Source organism: Chiloscyllium plagiosum, unplaced genomic scaffold, assembly GCF_037043375.1.
Source record: "Chiloscyllium plagiosum isolate Xiang-an unplaced genomic scaffold, Cpla_swu_hap1 HiC_scaffold_10, whole genome shotgun sequence".
NCBI lineage: Eukaryota > Metazoa > Chordata > Chondrichthyes > Orectolobiformes > Hemiscylliidae > Chiloscyllium > Chiloscyllium plagiosum.
Genome location: NW_028270148.1, coordinates 21,628,940 through 21,643,986, shown reverse-complemented (window position 1 = coordinate 21,643,986; position 15,047 = coordinate 21,628,940). Strand labels below are relative to the sequence as shown.

The 15,047-nt window shown below is 37.7% G+C and overlaps 1 protein-coding gene across 8 annotated transcripts in view; it reads right to left on the bottom strand.

The window, feature by feature from the left end:
• LOC122552663 (fasciculation and elongation protein zeta-2-like) overlaps positions 1-15,047 on the bottom strand; it is a 129,349-nt gene that overhangs the window by 71,905 nt on the left and 42,397 nt on the right. For all 8 annotated transcript variants that reach the window (XR_015758362.1, XM_043695485.2, XM_087991204.1 and 5 more), the window contains exon 2: positions 3,860-3,968. Coding sequence is in view for 7 of the 8 variants with exons in the window: in XM_043695485.2 (XP_043551420.2) it covers positions 3,860-3,968 (109 nt within the window). In the remaining variant the exon portion in view is untranslated. The remainder of the gene's footprint in view (positions 1-3,859; positions 3,969-15,047) is intronic.

Below are 15,047 nucleotides of genomic sequence, written 5' to 3'. Positions count from 1 at the left end.
CTTCAAATCATACCAGTTAATTCCGGAGTTGGAATGACTGCAAGCTGTAATCTTTTGGTACTGTATGGGCAACTGGGTCCACAAACTTTTTTGATGGGGACCCCATCAGATAAATTTATAATAGGAAATTAAGACAATTGGGCAGCTAACTGGAATTTAGTTTAACAACGATGAAGTCAGTTGAATTGCAAATTCTCAGCTGCAATTGACAAAAGTCAGATCCCCTCTGAAATAGAACGCCTGCTATAACTGATTTGGACGGATGTTAATATAAAGTAAAGTAGTTATTTCTGAAACCTCTCTCATTTTTCCTTCAAAAGTCTGCTGTTTTATGCCCAAGCCAAAGCTCATTACAAATTTTTTCACAACAGAATACTAAAAACATGTTGAATGCTTTAGTACAGATGAAAAAGAATCAAAATTAACTGCAAATAATAGAATATTAGTTAACTCAATATAGGCAGTTCTACTGTGAATTTGATATATCAAGTAGATAAACCACTGTGAATGAAACAATAACAGAATGTTTGTATAGTTTGTCATTCTTAGAAATGCATACAGAATTGAAAAAAGCTACAGTAAAAATGGAACAACTGTGCATTTCATTTTAATGCATTTTATGTTCATAATCTGCCCATATCTATGCCCTTACTGCAGTGACCAAGATGACTTTTTGACTCCCTCCATTGTGTGCATTCAAAAAGTCAAATTTGGCTTCTCTACTGTTTAACTATTTGTCTCCATCCATTTTCAAAAGAGTTACAATCACTATTCATACTGTGCAGAAGCCTTTTGCCTAGTTTCATCTTTTTGAAAAAATTTCCTGGGATATGGGTGTTATTGGCAAGGCTGTCATTTTTTCCCCACTTGTTTCCTGAGAAGATGATGGTGAACATTCTTCTTAAACTATCACTATTGTAATGTAGCAAAACAGATCAATTACTTTTTTTTGGAACCTATGTGCAAATTAAATGACATGACTGACCAGCTAATCTATTTTGAAATATTCAGTTGAAAGAAGGACATTCTCCAAGACATCAAAACAGTTTGATGAGATCTTTACATTCATTAGTCATGCAAATAATAGAATATTAATTAACTCAATATAGGCAGTTTCAGAATGTTTGTATAGTTTGTCATTCTTAGAAATGCATACAGAATTGAAAAAAGCTACAGTAAAAGGTCCTACCCATCAGGATTAGCACACCCTTCAAGTTTATGAGCAAGATACTAATAGATCAACTTAATTTCAATAACTAGATAAATATATAAAAGCATAGAGGCATGTATTGGTGGACAGAAAATCAATCTGCATTTTATTTTTAAAATTCTTCAAAATAGTTTTAATAGCATTTATTCCTCTGAATACACAGCCACAATTCATTGTAGGAAGTAGTTTTCTTCAAGTTAATCAAAATAGAGGTTCCCCTAATCATTGTCATATTACCAATTATAACCGGCTTCACAAAAAGGGCACAATTCCCAAATGGTAGGCCAATATACGGCAGTTTAGTTATAACTGCAGCATTAAATATTATATTTTGTAGCATTGGTTAATCATTTCCATTTTCATACTTTTTTGACAGTTGTATCGTCACAAATGTTCTGTGTTCGCTGGCCTAACTCAGTTTGAATTCATTTAGATGTCAACAAAATTTACAGGATCAGCAATGAAGATGCTCACTTTCAGACAAGTGTCTCAATTGATTAAAAACATTGGTAGCCTTCTGATTTTTATTTATTACTATCTTCTGTAATTGGATGGAATAGCTGTGCACAAATACTCAAGAATAAAATCTCAAAAAAGAACAGGTTCAATTAACAGTACACATGTTTTTGAAGTAAGTAATAAATGCTTACAAATGTTTTCATGAAACATCTTCGATAGATTTTACACAATGACCTTTGCTCACTACCTGTGACTCATGTTTGAAGGTAAGTTCTGCGTTGTTGTGCGTAGACAAAGAGAGACAATGAAATTAAATGCTTTTTGCATTGCACAAGAAAAGTGGCTGGACAAGTCACATTATTAAGTATCACAAAAATAAATCTTTCTAAATTCTAGCTGACTTTGAATTTCATTTTTTGCCCACAATTTTAGAATTTTCTAAGAGAATCACGTAGCTTGTTGCCTAGCTTGTGGTTTGTAGGACAATCCAAATGGCACATCTGAAAGTAATGAAGTGGTGGTTTCGATGTTGGACAGAGGTGGACAAAGTCAAAAGGAGCATGATATCCAACATATACTTCCCAAAAGACAGAAGAACCCTACCCGATTTGCCTGCAAACTTTCAGATGTTAAAAATCACAATGCCAGGTTATAGTCCAATAGGTTTATTTGGAGGTACTCGTCTTCGGAGTGCTGGTCCTTCATCAGGTAGCTGTGGAGTAGGAACATAAGACACAGAATTTACAGTAAAAGATTGCAGTGTCATGCAACTGAAATGATATATTGAACAAACCAACAATCTAGGTTTGCTCACTATATCGTCTCAGTTGCATGACAATCTAGTCTTTTGCTATAAATTCTGTGTCTTACGATCCTGCTCCACAGCTACCTGATGAAGGAGCAGCACTCCGAAAGCTAGTACTGTACTTCCAAGTAAACCTAGTGTTGCGACTTCTAATATCTGAAAGTTTGCAGGCAAAATCAGGCAGAGTTCTTCTGTCTTTTGAGAAGTACATGCTGAATATCTGGAAGTATATTTAGCTACAATAGCGAAGAGAAAATCTTACCTCCAGATTCAATTGTAAGCACCCTCTTCAATTAACTAACTCAGTATGGCTCAGACTATAACTTCCTGTACTGTATTTGGATTCAGAAATCAACAGCCTTACATTTTAAAAAACCTGATAGATGTACAAAGTCTCACTCAAGTACACAGATGGGTAATCTCCATGTTGGAATATGCAAGAAACTATTCACTAGAAAAAGAGAGCCAATAGCAGCTTTGGACGGATTCAAGACGACTAAAGGTGGCACCTCAGAGAGACAGTAAAGTGTAACAATGATAACGTTTCCTTTAACTTTGATTTGCCATGTGTGACTAGCTCAATGAACTGTGTAGTCCCCTTAATGTATCAGACAACCCTTATAAAGGTTGTTGCAGCTTCAAAAGTCCAAAACATTTCTTTGACATATTACAGAGTTACATGGAATGTGTTAGAATTCCTTTACGTCTCTTCCACTAGAGTATAGCAAAGGAATGAGGGATTTCAGATTTCATTCATTAGCTTATAAGCTTGCAACAGGAACGCCAAATTGGATTTATTAGAGAGGTTTTAGCAGTAGGGAACAGTAATATCTGTGGATTGTCGATATTATATATTATTTCCTATTTGTAGCATTCAAACAAGGCTGAACTGACAACATTATTCCTGGTTAGAATGAAGAGAACTGGGTAATCTCCCAGTCAATCTCTGCTATAAGTGCCTGGGTGTTTAAACTATGAAGAACCACATCCAAAACTGAACTGGCAGCCGTGCCTAAACAAGGTCATCAAACTGCCTTTATATTTGCAGAGTTTTCATTTGAATTCTGGAAGAGTTTACAGTTTTATCTGAATATATAAGTCTGGTGCCATAAGCAGATCAAAGGGACACAATAATTACAAATTCTGCATGAAAATACCAATATTAAAAAAAGATAATAAACCTACATCTATTTAAACAAGCTTTTTGTTATTGGTACTTCAACCATCAATTGCCAAAAGATTGGGCATAAAAATACAACTATTATTTATAAATCATATGTAGTAACCCATGACAGTTTCACATAATTGACAAGTTGATTTTGTCAGCAGAAAGAAAAGTCTACAGATTCAACCTTGCCCAAGCCAGTCAATGGTGAATTACTCACCGCCTTTTCTGACAGATTCAATGTTGGCAGGTGCAAAGCACGGGTGTGCGATGTCTTCCAGTCCACGGCCATTACATTACCATAGTTATCAGTCAGTGCATTCCAAATCCTAGAGAGAAAACAGATGCATTAACAGAATGGCAATGAGGTAATTGACTGTCCACAATCTGGCAGAAATTCAACTTTATCTCAAGCAAATAATATAATCTTCAATATAATGCAGAAGTATCTCAAACAAAAATTACATACAAATCAAAATTTATGTTTAGAATATCAGATGTTTAAGCTTTACTGTCTTTGAATTTCCAACATATTTATGATATTCTGTCTCAACAGGCATCAAGGACCAGCATAATATGAATACACAGCCAAACTATCCAAAATTTCATCACCTTGCTCCCATTTAGTCCAGGTAGTAAAGGATACAAAAGCAGAGCAACATGTTTCTTTCCTTTATAGAGAAGTATCTAAACAATGTTGGCACAGATCTTACAAAGTCTCTTCCACTAAGGAACAGTATATAAAGGAAAGACGAGACGAAGAAAACCATTTGATCAAAAGCTTACAGTAGTAACTTTTATATAGTCTATACTTAAGGCAAATTCTAACTTAGAAACTGTACTGTAACAAAAGTAATTTAAAAGCAGTTTGTGAGACAGTGAAACAATACCAAATCAAGCAGGAAGACCTTGTATGTTTTAATGATAACTATGTTATCTGACGAGTACTTATTGTAGATCAACATAATTGTTACATGCACCCTTGAATGACTGAAGTGGCAACTGGCTTCGAGAGTATGACCAGAAACCACACAAGTAGGGTTCTTAATCCAACCAGAATGCTTATTTCAAGTGGTATTATTATCTGTTGCATACAGTAACTGAAGCAGCAATTATAACTCAAATTAAAGGTTCATTATCAGAGGCTGACTGGAATTTATCAGTTGGTCTCCAAACACCCTGAGATGTCAAGGACTAGACTGTTTCATGAAAACACCTACCTGATGGAAAACCAATGAGCCATTGCTCCGGATCGGCTTTGAGCACTCCACAGCTGTTAGCTATCATCTAGAAAGATTCTACCTCAAAAATGGTGACCAGCTGATCAAACTCATTTTTATTTAAAAGTTTACAAAGTTGGAAAGAACATATGCTCTGGATAGCCTTCTACTAATCCACCACCTTCAAGAGCCTGCTATTGTTTTTAATTAGTTTATGAGCCTGCCCTTTGGCAAATAAATGACTAAATGGAGGAAGATAACATCCAAGTAACTATTTCACACGTTATGTAGGGAGGCCTGTGTGACTCCAACGTTGACATTCTGAAACAAGATCCTGCTGCATGTTCCAAAATCTTCCAATGCATTACAGTGGTTCTCTCCACAGCTCCATCAGAAACAAACATGAATAAGTATCCCTTTAAGTAGCACTTGAAATCAACATTAAATTCATGTCCACTCATAGTTATCTACTGTTATGAGAGTGTTAGATGCAGTACTGGCACCAAAATGACATGCAGCCTCTTTGGTAGTGCTTGTAGACATTTTAAGTAACAATCGGCTGTTTAAAACTCCTCCTTCAAGCACTGGCTTCAGTTACTTTACCAAATTGTGTGTTAAGCAAAGATTAAACCAACAATGTAGCTTAAAACTCTATCGTAATCATTTCAGGGGCTCTTTAATATTCAACGTTTTGGCCTCAACCATTTTCTATTGGAGAGAAATCCACAGGTTTGCCACCCTCTGGGTGAAGGAATGTCCCCTCATCTCTGTACTAAAAGTCCTATCCTACCTAAGTCCTTACAAGGTAGCCCTTGGTTCTGGACTCCTGGGTCATCAGGTGCATCTTTCCTGCATTTACTCTGCCTAGTTCTGTTAAGAATTTCGTAGGATTCTAAGATTCTCCCTTCATTCTTCTAAACTATGGCCTTAATATGGCCCTAATTAATCCAGTCTATCCGAGTTAGTTCTATCAACCCAGGAATCAGTTTATTAAATCTTTGTTGCACTCTCTCCATAATCAGAACATCCTTCGCCAGAAAATTGCACACAATACTCCAGGTAAGGTATCACTGAGGCAATTGCAAAAAGACAGCCCTGCTCCTGTACTCTAAACCTCTCAGCATGAATGCCAATACACCATTTTCCTTCTTCACCATCTGTTGCACCTGCATGTTAACTTTCAGCAACTGTTGTATATGGGCACCCAAGTCTGGTTGTACTTCCTCATTGGCAGTGTAACAGAATTTCAAACATTTACCTAGAATCTTCATTCCATGTGATTTGAAAAGCTGAATCAATGGTCTACCAAATTTATTCAACAATCTCCATTGTTTTGTCATACGTTGCAGTTTAATTTCTAAATCTAAGGCATCTTGACCCCAAGCAATAATCTGCATAGCTTTAGCTGCACCTTAGTTTTTAATTATTGAACACATGCCCTCATAATCCCTTGCAAGAACTTTTGGGATTTGAATTACATTCATGAGGAAGAACTCAGATTTACATAGCAGCTTTCACTAGACCCAATCATCTCACAGCCAGTTAAGTATCTGAACTGTGATCAATGTTATATAACACAGAGAAAGAAAGCAACCAATTGTGTCTAAGCAAGGTTCCATAACCATCAATGAGGTAAATGATCCAATAATATGGATCATTGGCATCAGTTGGGTGATAAATACTGCCCACACTGATAAAGAATAGCAGTTAACATCGTGGGATTGTTTACATTTGCCTAAGAGACGAGACAGGTGCTTGGTTAAATTTCTTATCCGGAGGAGAAAGTGAGGTCTGCAGATGCTGGAGATCAGAGATGGAAATGTGTTGCTGGAAAAGCGCAGCAGGTCAGGCAGCATCTAGGGAACAGGAGAATCGACGTTTCGGGCATTAGCCTGAAGAAGGGCTAATGCCCGAAACGTCGATTCTCCTGTTCCCTAGATGCTGCCTGACCTGCTGCGCTTTTCCAGCAACACATTTCCATCTCTAAATTTCTTATCCACCAGTCGGGCAAATAGTGAGGATATGACAAAGTCTACAGAGGGATATAGGCAAGCTAAGTGAGCTGGCAAATGGAATATAATTTGAGAAAATGTGAAGTTATGTATTTTAGCAGGAAGAGGAGAGGAGATAAATGTTAATAAATAGAGAAACTGCAGACAACTACAGCAGAGAGGATTTTGAGGGTTCTCATGTATAAATCAAAAAAAGCCAACATTCAAGTTCAGCAAGTAACAGGGAAGACAACTGGAATGTTGAACATCATTTCACAGGCAATAGAGTAGAATAATAGGAAAGCCTTACTAAATCCATGCAAGGCACTATTTAGACCATACTTAAAATACTCTGAACAATTCTGGTCCTTTTATTGAAGGGAAGATAATGGCTTTTAAAGAAGTCCAAATAAAGGTTCATTAGGTTGTTTCCAGATATGGAGGAATTGTCTTCTGGAGAGGTTGGATGGGTTGGGCCTATATACAGTGTAGAAGAATGAGAGACGACCTTATTGAAATATGAGCAACTCTTGATGGGGTAGAGCAGAGAGATTGTTGGAAGAGTGTTCGACTAAAGGGCATAATCTCAAAGTAAAACAGAGATGAGGAGGCATTTCTTGTCTAAGATTATCAATCCATAAAAATCTTTGTCACAGAAGGCTGTGGAGGCTGGTTTGTTAAGGATATTCGATGTTGAGATAGACAGATTTTGAATCAGTAAAGAAGTCAAGGCTCATGGGGGAGAAGCTGGAAAGTGAAGTTGATGATGATCAGATCAGCCATTATTTCATTGAACAGTGAAGCAGACTCAATGGGCTAAATGGCCTACTTCTGTTCCTGTGTGTTATGGTCAGACCTCCAACATTGCACATTTCTTTAGTATTCCAATGAAATGACAGGCAACATTATGAGCTCAAATCTCTGAATGCAGCTTAAACATAATAATGTCCTGACCCAGAGACTCAGAGCCACAAGTGCCAAGGATAATGGTCAGTAAATTGGCTCCTACTGCCTTATTTCCAGGGTAGAGAATTGGGCAGCCATGCCAAATGTCAAGGCTAGCAAACGGCAGGAAGATTAGAATATACAGTATTTTGCGAGTCAGTGACATCAAGGGACAGGAACATTTGGTGATGTACAGTTCAGGAAGGTGCATAAAGAGGAGACCATTTCTAATGCAACATAAGACGCAAGGAAAGCTAAGAAGTTTAGCATTGGATCTAAGTCAGGTCAGTTAAGAGCCAGAGAAAGGAGGCACAACAACAGCATCTTACAGGGGAAACTTCCACCGCCAGGCGAATATATCCATACACTTTGAACATGCTTGAAAAATAAAGGTAGTGTATTCCATGTATTAAATTAATATTTTACAGATAATAAAATTGGTACACAGACATTATAAATAAAATTACAAAGAGGAAGAAACATCCACACATTGCTTTCTTCACAGGATTAACTTGGTCCCTAGAGCATTTATAATTTAATTTTTTTTAGCAAGGAAAATGCTGAGTAGCTAAACCCTCCCTCTTATTAACAAAATACGTAATCAAGATGCTGCAGAAAAATAAAGCTGAAAAGTTAATAATGATTATTGATAATGGCATAGCAATATGTAAAACAGGGCATCTCAAACTGCAGGCTGAAACACTCAATGGGGTGGACTAATGAAACTTGTGGGTTGTGACTCCCAAATCTGTAACAATGGTCATGAAATACATCAGTGCCCTAATATGTCAAAACACTATTAGAAACAGACTCTATTTCAGTTCATATCACATTTGGAAACTACAAACACTGCTTTAGATAATTTCTAAATAGCTTTCATAAATAGAGCTTGAATTTATTTCTCTCAACTTAAATTCCACTGCAATTTCTCATTATATTCACAATTTTACTGAAAGACCCCATAAGCAATAGGTAGATAAATATTACTTTTTTTTCCCCTGCGCACTTCTTTTAGGGAAGCTTGCAAAATGTGGCACTAAACTACAAGTATCCAACCCTGTACTGATATTAAGTTGATCTTTAAAAAAACAGCAATATGTACAATACTTCTTTAAGAGTGGCATACAAGGACAATGATCTGTAAATATAACTCCTAGTGTGACACAATTATAAATGCTGCCTATGATTCATGAAAGACACACTATCTAGAATGCACAATAGTGACTGAGAGGAGGCAGCATAGGGTCAGGGGAAGCAGCATTGCAATGGGTTACATCAATGGTAGTTTTCTGCCTGAAGTATACACCAAAATTCTCAGTGGTATTTTAATCAGTCGTCACCAAAAGGCAGGCTTTTTCCTCCTGTTCACCCATGAAACATTGAATGAATGCATATTTTATTACAATTCAACTACAAAGAGTCTTCTGCAAGTTTCAGACATTCACAACAAGTTCTGCTCTGGGCTACAGTACTACAAATGATTTTATTTTCATTTATACAACTCTCAGGAGAAACATGTACACTTCAGTTTTACAAATCCATGTCCATTACCGGAGCCAGGCAATAAACTTAAGGAACTGCTGGTTGATTAATATAAAATTGCCAATTTTGAATACCATGCATCTCAATTAGCAATTTAAAGTCATAGTCATAGTCATAAAGAGGCAAGTTTACATGCTTAAAATGATACAACAAATGGTAAGTGTAAGAACAAGGAAAACAATGTCGACCAAAAGTCCCTTAGAATGCCAAATCATTTGAAATTACTCTAGGTTGATAATATCCATTGGTGATTCAGAAGATTAGGAATGTGTGTCTCATGTCACAATTCATAACCTAGCCTGGCACTTCAGCACAAGGGAATGGTGCATTGTCCAAAACAGCATTTTTAATTGAGATGTCAAATTGAAGGATGCTTTTGGCTCAAACAGACAAGGATCTGAAGACCCTATTCAAAAAAAGGGCAGAAAACTCTTCTGCTCCAACATCTGGTATACCAAAAACAGTTTGGTTAGTTGTGCATTTTTATACACTTTGAGACTCTACAGTGCTGCTACATTTCTCTATAATTAGCTTCAAAGTTACAGGAACTCATTTTTGAAACACTTTTGAGCGATGTCATAAAATAATGTGAAAATAAAAGTCTCTCTTCAAAATATTCTCCTAGTTCCCTAATTAGAAGTGCTACTGTAAACAACACTACCAACAAGGATGAACACATTGTTTATGGAGTGGATGGGGACAGATTCCTGTAATGTGTAAAATGGCAGCAATGCTTGTCTAATTGTCACTGAACTTCACAGTAATTCAGTGTATCTGAAGCACTCTGACAAACAATGAGGTATATATTAACATTAACAATTCACTTTTCTTCAAAACATTCAACTTACATTCTTTTCTTCAGTTTTAAATCAACACAAACAAAATCTTTTTACAAAATCGTGTAATTTTCAACAGTGAAGTGTGAATTAGATGGAATAAATTTGACACAGCCATATAGAGAACATTTTGATGCACTCTCATGATAGAACAATTACAGTGTAGGAGGCCATTCAGCTCATCAAACAAGCATTTGACGTAGTGCCTTTCTCCTGTCTTTTCCCCATAATTCTGGAGATTTTCCAGCATTTTCTCTTTTCCCCATAATTCTGGAGATTTTCCAGCATTTTCATTTCAGATTTTCAGCATTCCCAATAGCTTGCGCATAAAAATAAAGGTTTGCTCCATTTGTACTCTATAAAGAGAGATTTTGAATAATTTTAAAAATGGGTTCTTCATGTGATTGATGATACAGATTAAAATATTTGTTTTATAAAACAACAGTTAAGCTGCATTAATCAAAAAGCATCAAGCTGCCATAGAGTCATAGAGATGTACAGCATGGAAACAGAGCCTTCGGTCCAACCCATCCATGCCGACCAGATATCCCAACCCAATCTTGTCCCACCTGCCACCACGCGGCCCATATCCCTCCAAACCCTTCCTATTCATATACCCATCTAAGATGCCTTTTAAATGTTGCAATTGTACCAGCCTCCACCACTCCCTCTGGCAGCTCATTCCATACAATTTAAAGGAAAATCATTATATTTTAAAAGTATTTTGAAACAGTGCTCAATTACACTGGCTTACCACAGAATTCCCATTCCAGTAGGGGAAAAAAATAGTTTTCAAGCATTAACTAAAGAAAAACAATTCTAATTCCTTTCAACATTGATTGAATGCCAGCATTCAGGGTGAGAGAGAGTCCTTTTGTTGTCCTGAAACCCTTTTGTCTGGCTGCTAGATAAGTGACCTCTAGTACACAGAGTCACTTTACACCTCATACCAGAGGAACTGAAGGTTAGTTTTTCAACCATGACTTTCACCTTAATTATTCTTAACCTGGCTGGTACTCATGAGAACATTCAGTCCCAATAGCACACTCCCAGTAGAGTTGAAACTGCCTTTTAAATCTCTATATTGTGTATATTTCAAAAGGAAAAAAAACAAAACATGTCTGCAGTTTGCAACATAATCTGCAAGATGACTTGCTACTGAGCAGGGAGATCATCAGCCTCTTGTGATCTTCAAAATTGCAAGATTCAGTTTGTTCTGCATGGGTTTCCTCCAGGTGCTCTGGTTTCCTCCCAACGATGTACAGGTTAGGTGGATTGGCCATGCTAAATTTCCCATAGTGTTCAGAGATATGCAGGCAATGTGGATTAGCCACCAGAAGGGCAGGGTTATGGGGAACCGCTGGGTCCAGGTGAGCTCTTTGGAGGGTTGGTTAGGACTCGATGGGCTGAATGGCCTGCTTCAACACTGTAGGGATTCTACAATTCTATGAGTTGTCACTTATGCCCACCCTACTTGAAGTGTGGTTCTTTCAAGTTGCCTTTGCATTGTAGGTGTGACACTCCTTGTGTGTGTTTCTTCCAGACAGCCACTTAAACTTACATTGCAGCTATTTTTGGCTAAATGTACCTTTATTTAAAAAAAATATTGAGACTACATGTTAAAAACATCCATAGTACTTCAGGGTTCAGACCCATGTTCATAACATGGGTTGTTATGAAGTTTAAGGCATGCACTGTATCTTTAAGAGAGAGTGAAAGCTGGCAAGCACCTAACTGGGACAAAGTGTACTGGACAATTGAAAGATGCAACATTTTGGCTGTAACCGTGATACTTTGTTGTTTTCACTGCAGTTCAATTTTAACCAGTTTTAAATTATGCCCCAAGATATTAAAACCCAATCAAATTTGAAATTCACTGTTTTCACAGCATTGAACCAATGAGACAATCCAAAGTTTTGGGGTATAAAAGCAGGCATTTTGGACAGTTAGCAGAGAAAGAACGCTTTCTGCCATTGACAGACTGCTATTCAAAACACTTTGATAGGTACCATTTTCATATGAAACATCTTTGCAGCAGAAGACAGAGGATGACCCAGAGAAATCTACAAACAGAGGAGGATGACAGCCGCTGTCTGGTTTTGAAAATTGATTTGCTGTAAATTCAATTGGGGCTTTATCTGATCAGTATATTGTTATAGAGAGTGGAGGTAGATGACAAATCTTTAAAGACAAAGGAGGCTTAGAGTTGTAAATAGTTGTTGTTTAATGTTCACTTTTGGAGTTAAGGAAATTAATTGTTAATTTTTTCCTAAAATAGTGGAATTTGGGTAGTTCTCTGTCACTCATACTTTAACAGATTACGAGGCAAGGTGAGCTTTTCTGTATGTTTGGTTTAATTAGCAGAAGAGTTTACCGTTGTGTCATAACAGGGTCAATATCTTCCTTATTTTACAGACTTCATTATTTGCCAAACCCTCTACCTTCATCTCTAGCAATTTTGAGATATTACTTCTGATACTACATCTACTTCTCCTTCTTGAATTCTTTGCACATACATTACCTGTAACATTATCTATCGACATACCCAAGAAAGTAGATCCAAAAGTAACCCTGGCGTTTACCACTTTCATCCCTTCTCCAGCCCAAGTTACACCCATTTAATCAAACTCTGCCAATTTAACTTCTATTCATGTGGTTGCATTTCCTCTTATAACACACACCTGAATTTTTTCTGTTAGTGTCCTGTGAGATGTCTTAACAAAATCTTTCTGAAAATCCATATAGAGTACTTTCATGGCATTGAATTATATATCATTTGTGACTTCAAAAAAAAAACTCCATTACACTTTTCAAACAAGATTTCCCTTTAACAAGTCCATGTTGGCTGTTTATGATTAGCTGATGAATTTCTAAACGCCTCATAATTACACGTCAAAGTAGATTTTAAGAATTTGACCACAAATAATGCTACAGTAACATAATCAGCTTATCCTTCTTCTCTTCTTGAAATAAGAACATTATGTCAGCTTCTCTCACAGACAGTTTACATGCATGCTCACACTCCACTACAGTGGAATGCAATACTATGCTCTGCTGCAAATTAGGAAATTAAATGAACAAACCCCACTGGGGAGATTCAATAACAAAGAGCAAAAGGGGAAAGAATAAATCGCCATGAGATTGGGTGCCTGATTTCATTGCATTGGAAGTGTCAATTCACCAAATCATTTTTTGAAATTAGGTGGAAAGAAGTGGATTTTTAAAATTGGAAATACATATCCAGGAGAAATTAGATTAACTTACGGCCTCCACAAATTTGGATGCAACCTACTCTAATTCAATTTGCTGTTGTCGAAAAGAAAATACTACCAGCTGCGCCTACTTGATTTGACCCTGCTATGATTTATTGTAGGTGCAAGTAGCTTCGAACAGCCTTCATGAAGGCTCAATTTTTAGATTAGATTAGATTCCCTACAGTGTGGAAACAGGCCCTTCAGCCCAACAAGTCCACACTGATCCTCCGAAGAGTAACCCACCCAGACCCATTTCCCTCTGACTAATGCACCTAACACTATGGACAATTTAGCATGGCCAATTCACCTGACCTGCACATCTTTGGACTGTGGGAGGAAACCAGAGCACCCAGAGGAAACCCACACAGACGGTTCCCTGAGGCTGGAATCGAACCTGTGTCCCTGGTGCTACGAGGTAGCAGTGCTAACCACTGAGCCACTGTGCCACCCCTTCAAAACATTCCCATATTAGTTGCCTTGCTAAAGGATGTTATGAATAAAAGTGTAGTACTACCATTTGGAAATGAAGGCATTCAAAAAAGGTGAGAAAGCAGAGTACTTTTGTTGTAGTCAGAAAGACAGGTATATTTCAGTCATAGGTCATAGAAGATCACAGAAACCCTAAATTGCAGATAGTAGCCGTTAGGCCTATTGAGTCTGCACCAACCCGCCAAACAGCATCCCACCCACACCCACTCCCCACCCCATCCCTATAACCCCACATTTACCATGGGTAATCCACTTAGCCTGCACATTCCTAGGCACTACAGGGCAATTTAGCATGGCCAATTCGGCCTAACCTGCATTTTTGGACTGTGGGTGGAAACCAGAGCATCCAGTTGAAAGCCACACTTACATGGGGAGAATATGCAAACTCCAGAAAAGTCTGGAATTGAACTTGGGGCCATGATGCTATTAGGCAACAGTGCTAATCACTGTGCCACCATGCCACCCCTGCATACTCCAGCATACATGTTGTTGTGGCCATGAAAGTTTCTTAAGCGGTTTTCCTATTGTGTAACTTTTATATGTCAAATCTGAAATTCTTCACGTGCAGTGACTTAGGGGAATAGGCCAATTCACCTGACCTGCACATCTTTGGACTGCGGGAGGAAACCAGAGCACTCCCAACTCCTAACCAATAAAGGAAAGCATACCAAATGCCTTCTTCACTATCCTATCTACCTGCGACTCCACTTTCAAGGAGCTATGAATCTGAACTCCAAGTTCTCTTTGTTCATCAACACTCCCTAGGACCTTACCATTAAGTGTATAAGTCCTGCTAAGATTTGCTTTCTCAAAATGCAGCACCTCACATTTATCTAAATTAAACTCCATCTGCCACTTCTCAGCCCACTCGCCCATCTGATCAAGATCCCGTTGTAATCTGGGGTAAACTTCTTCGCTGTCCATTACACCTCCAATTTTGGTGTCATCTGCAAACTTACTAACTATACCTCTTATGCGCACATCCAAATTGTTTGTGTAAATGAAGAAAAGTAATGGACCCAGCACCAATCCTTGTGGCACTCCACTGGTCACAGGTCTCCAGTCTGAAAAACAACCCTTCACCAGCACCACCTTCTGTCTTCTTCTTTTGAGCCAGTTTTGTATCCAAAT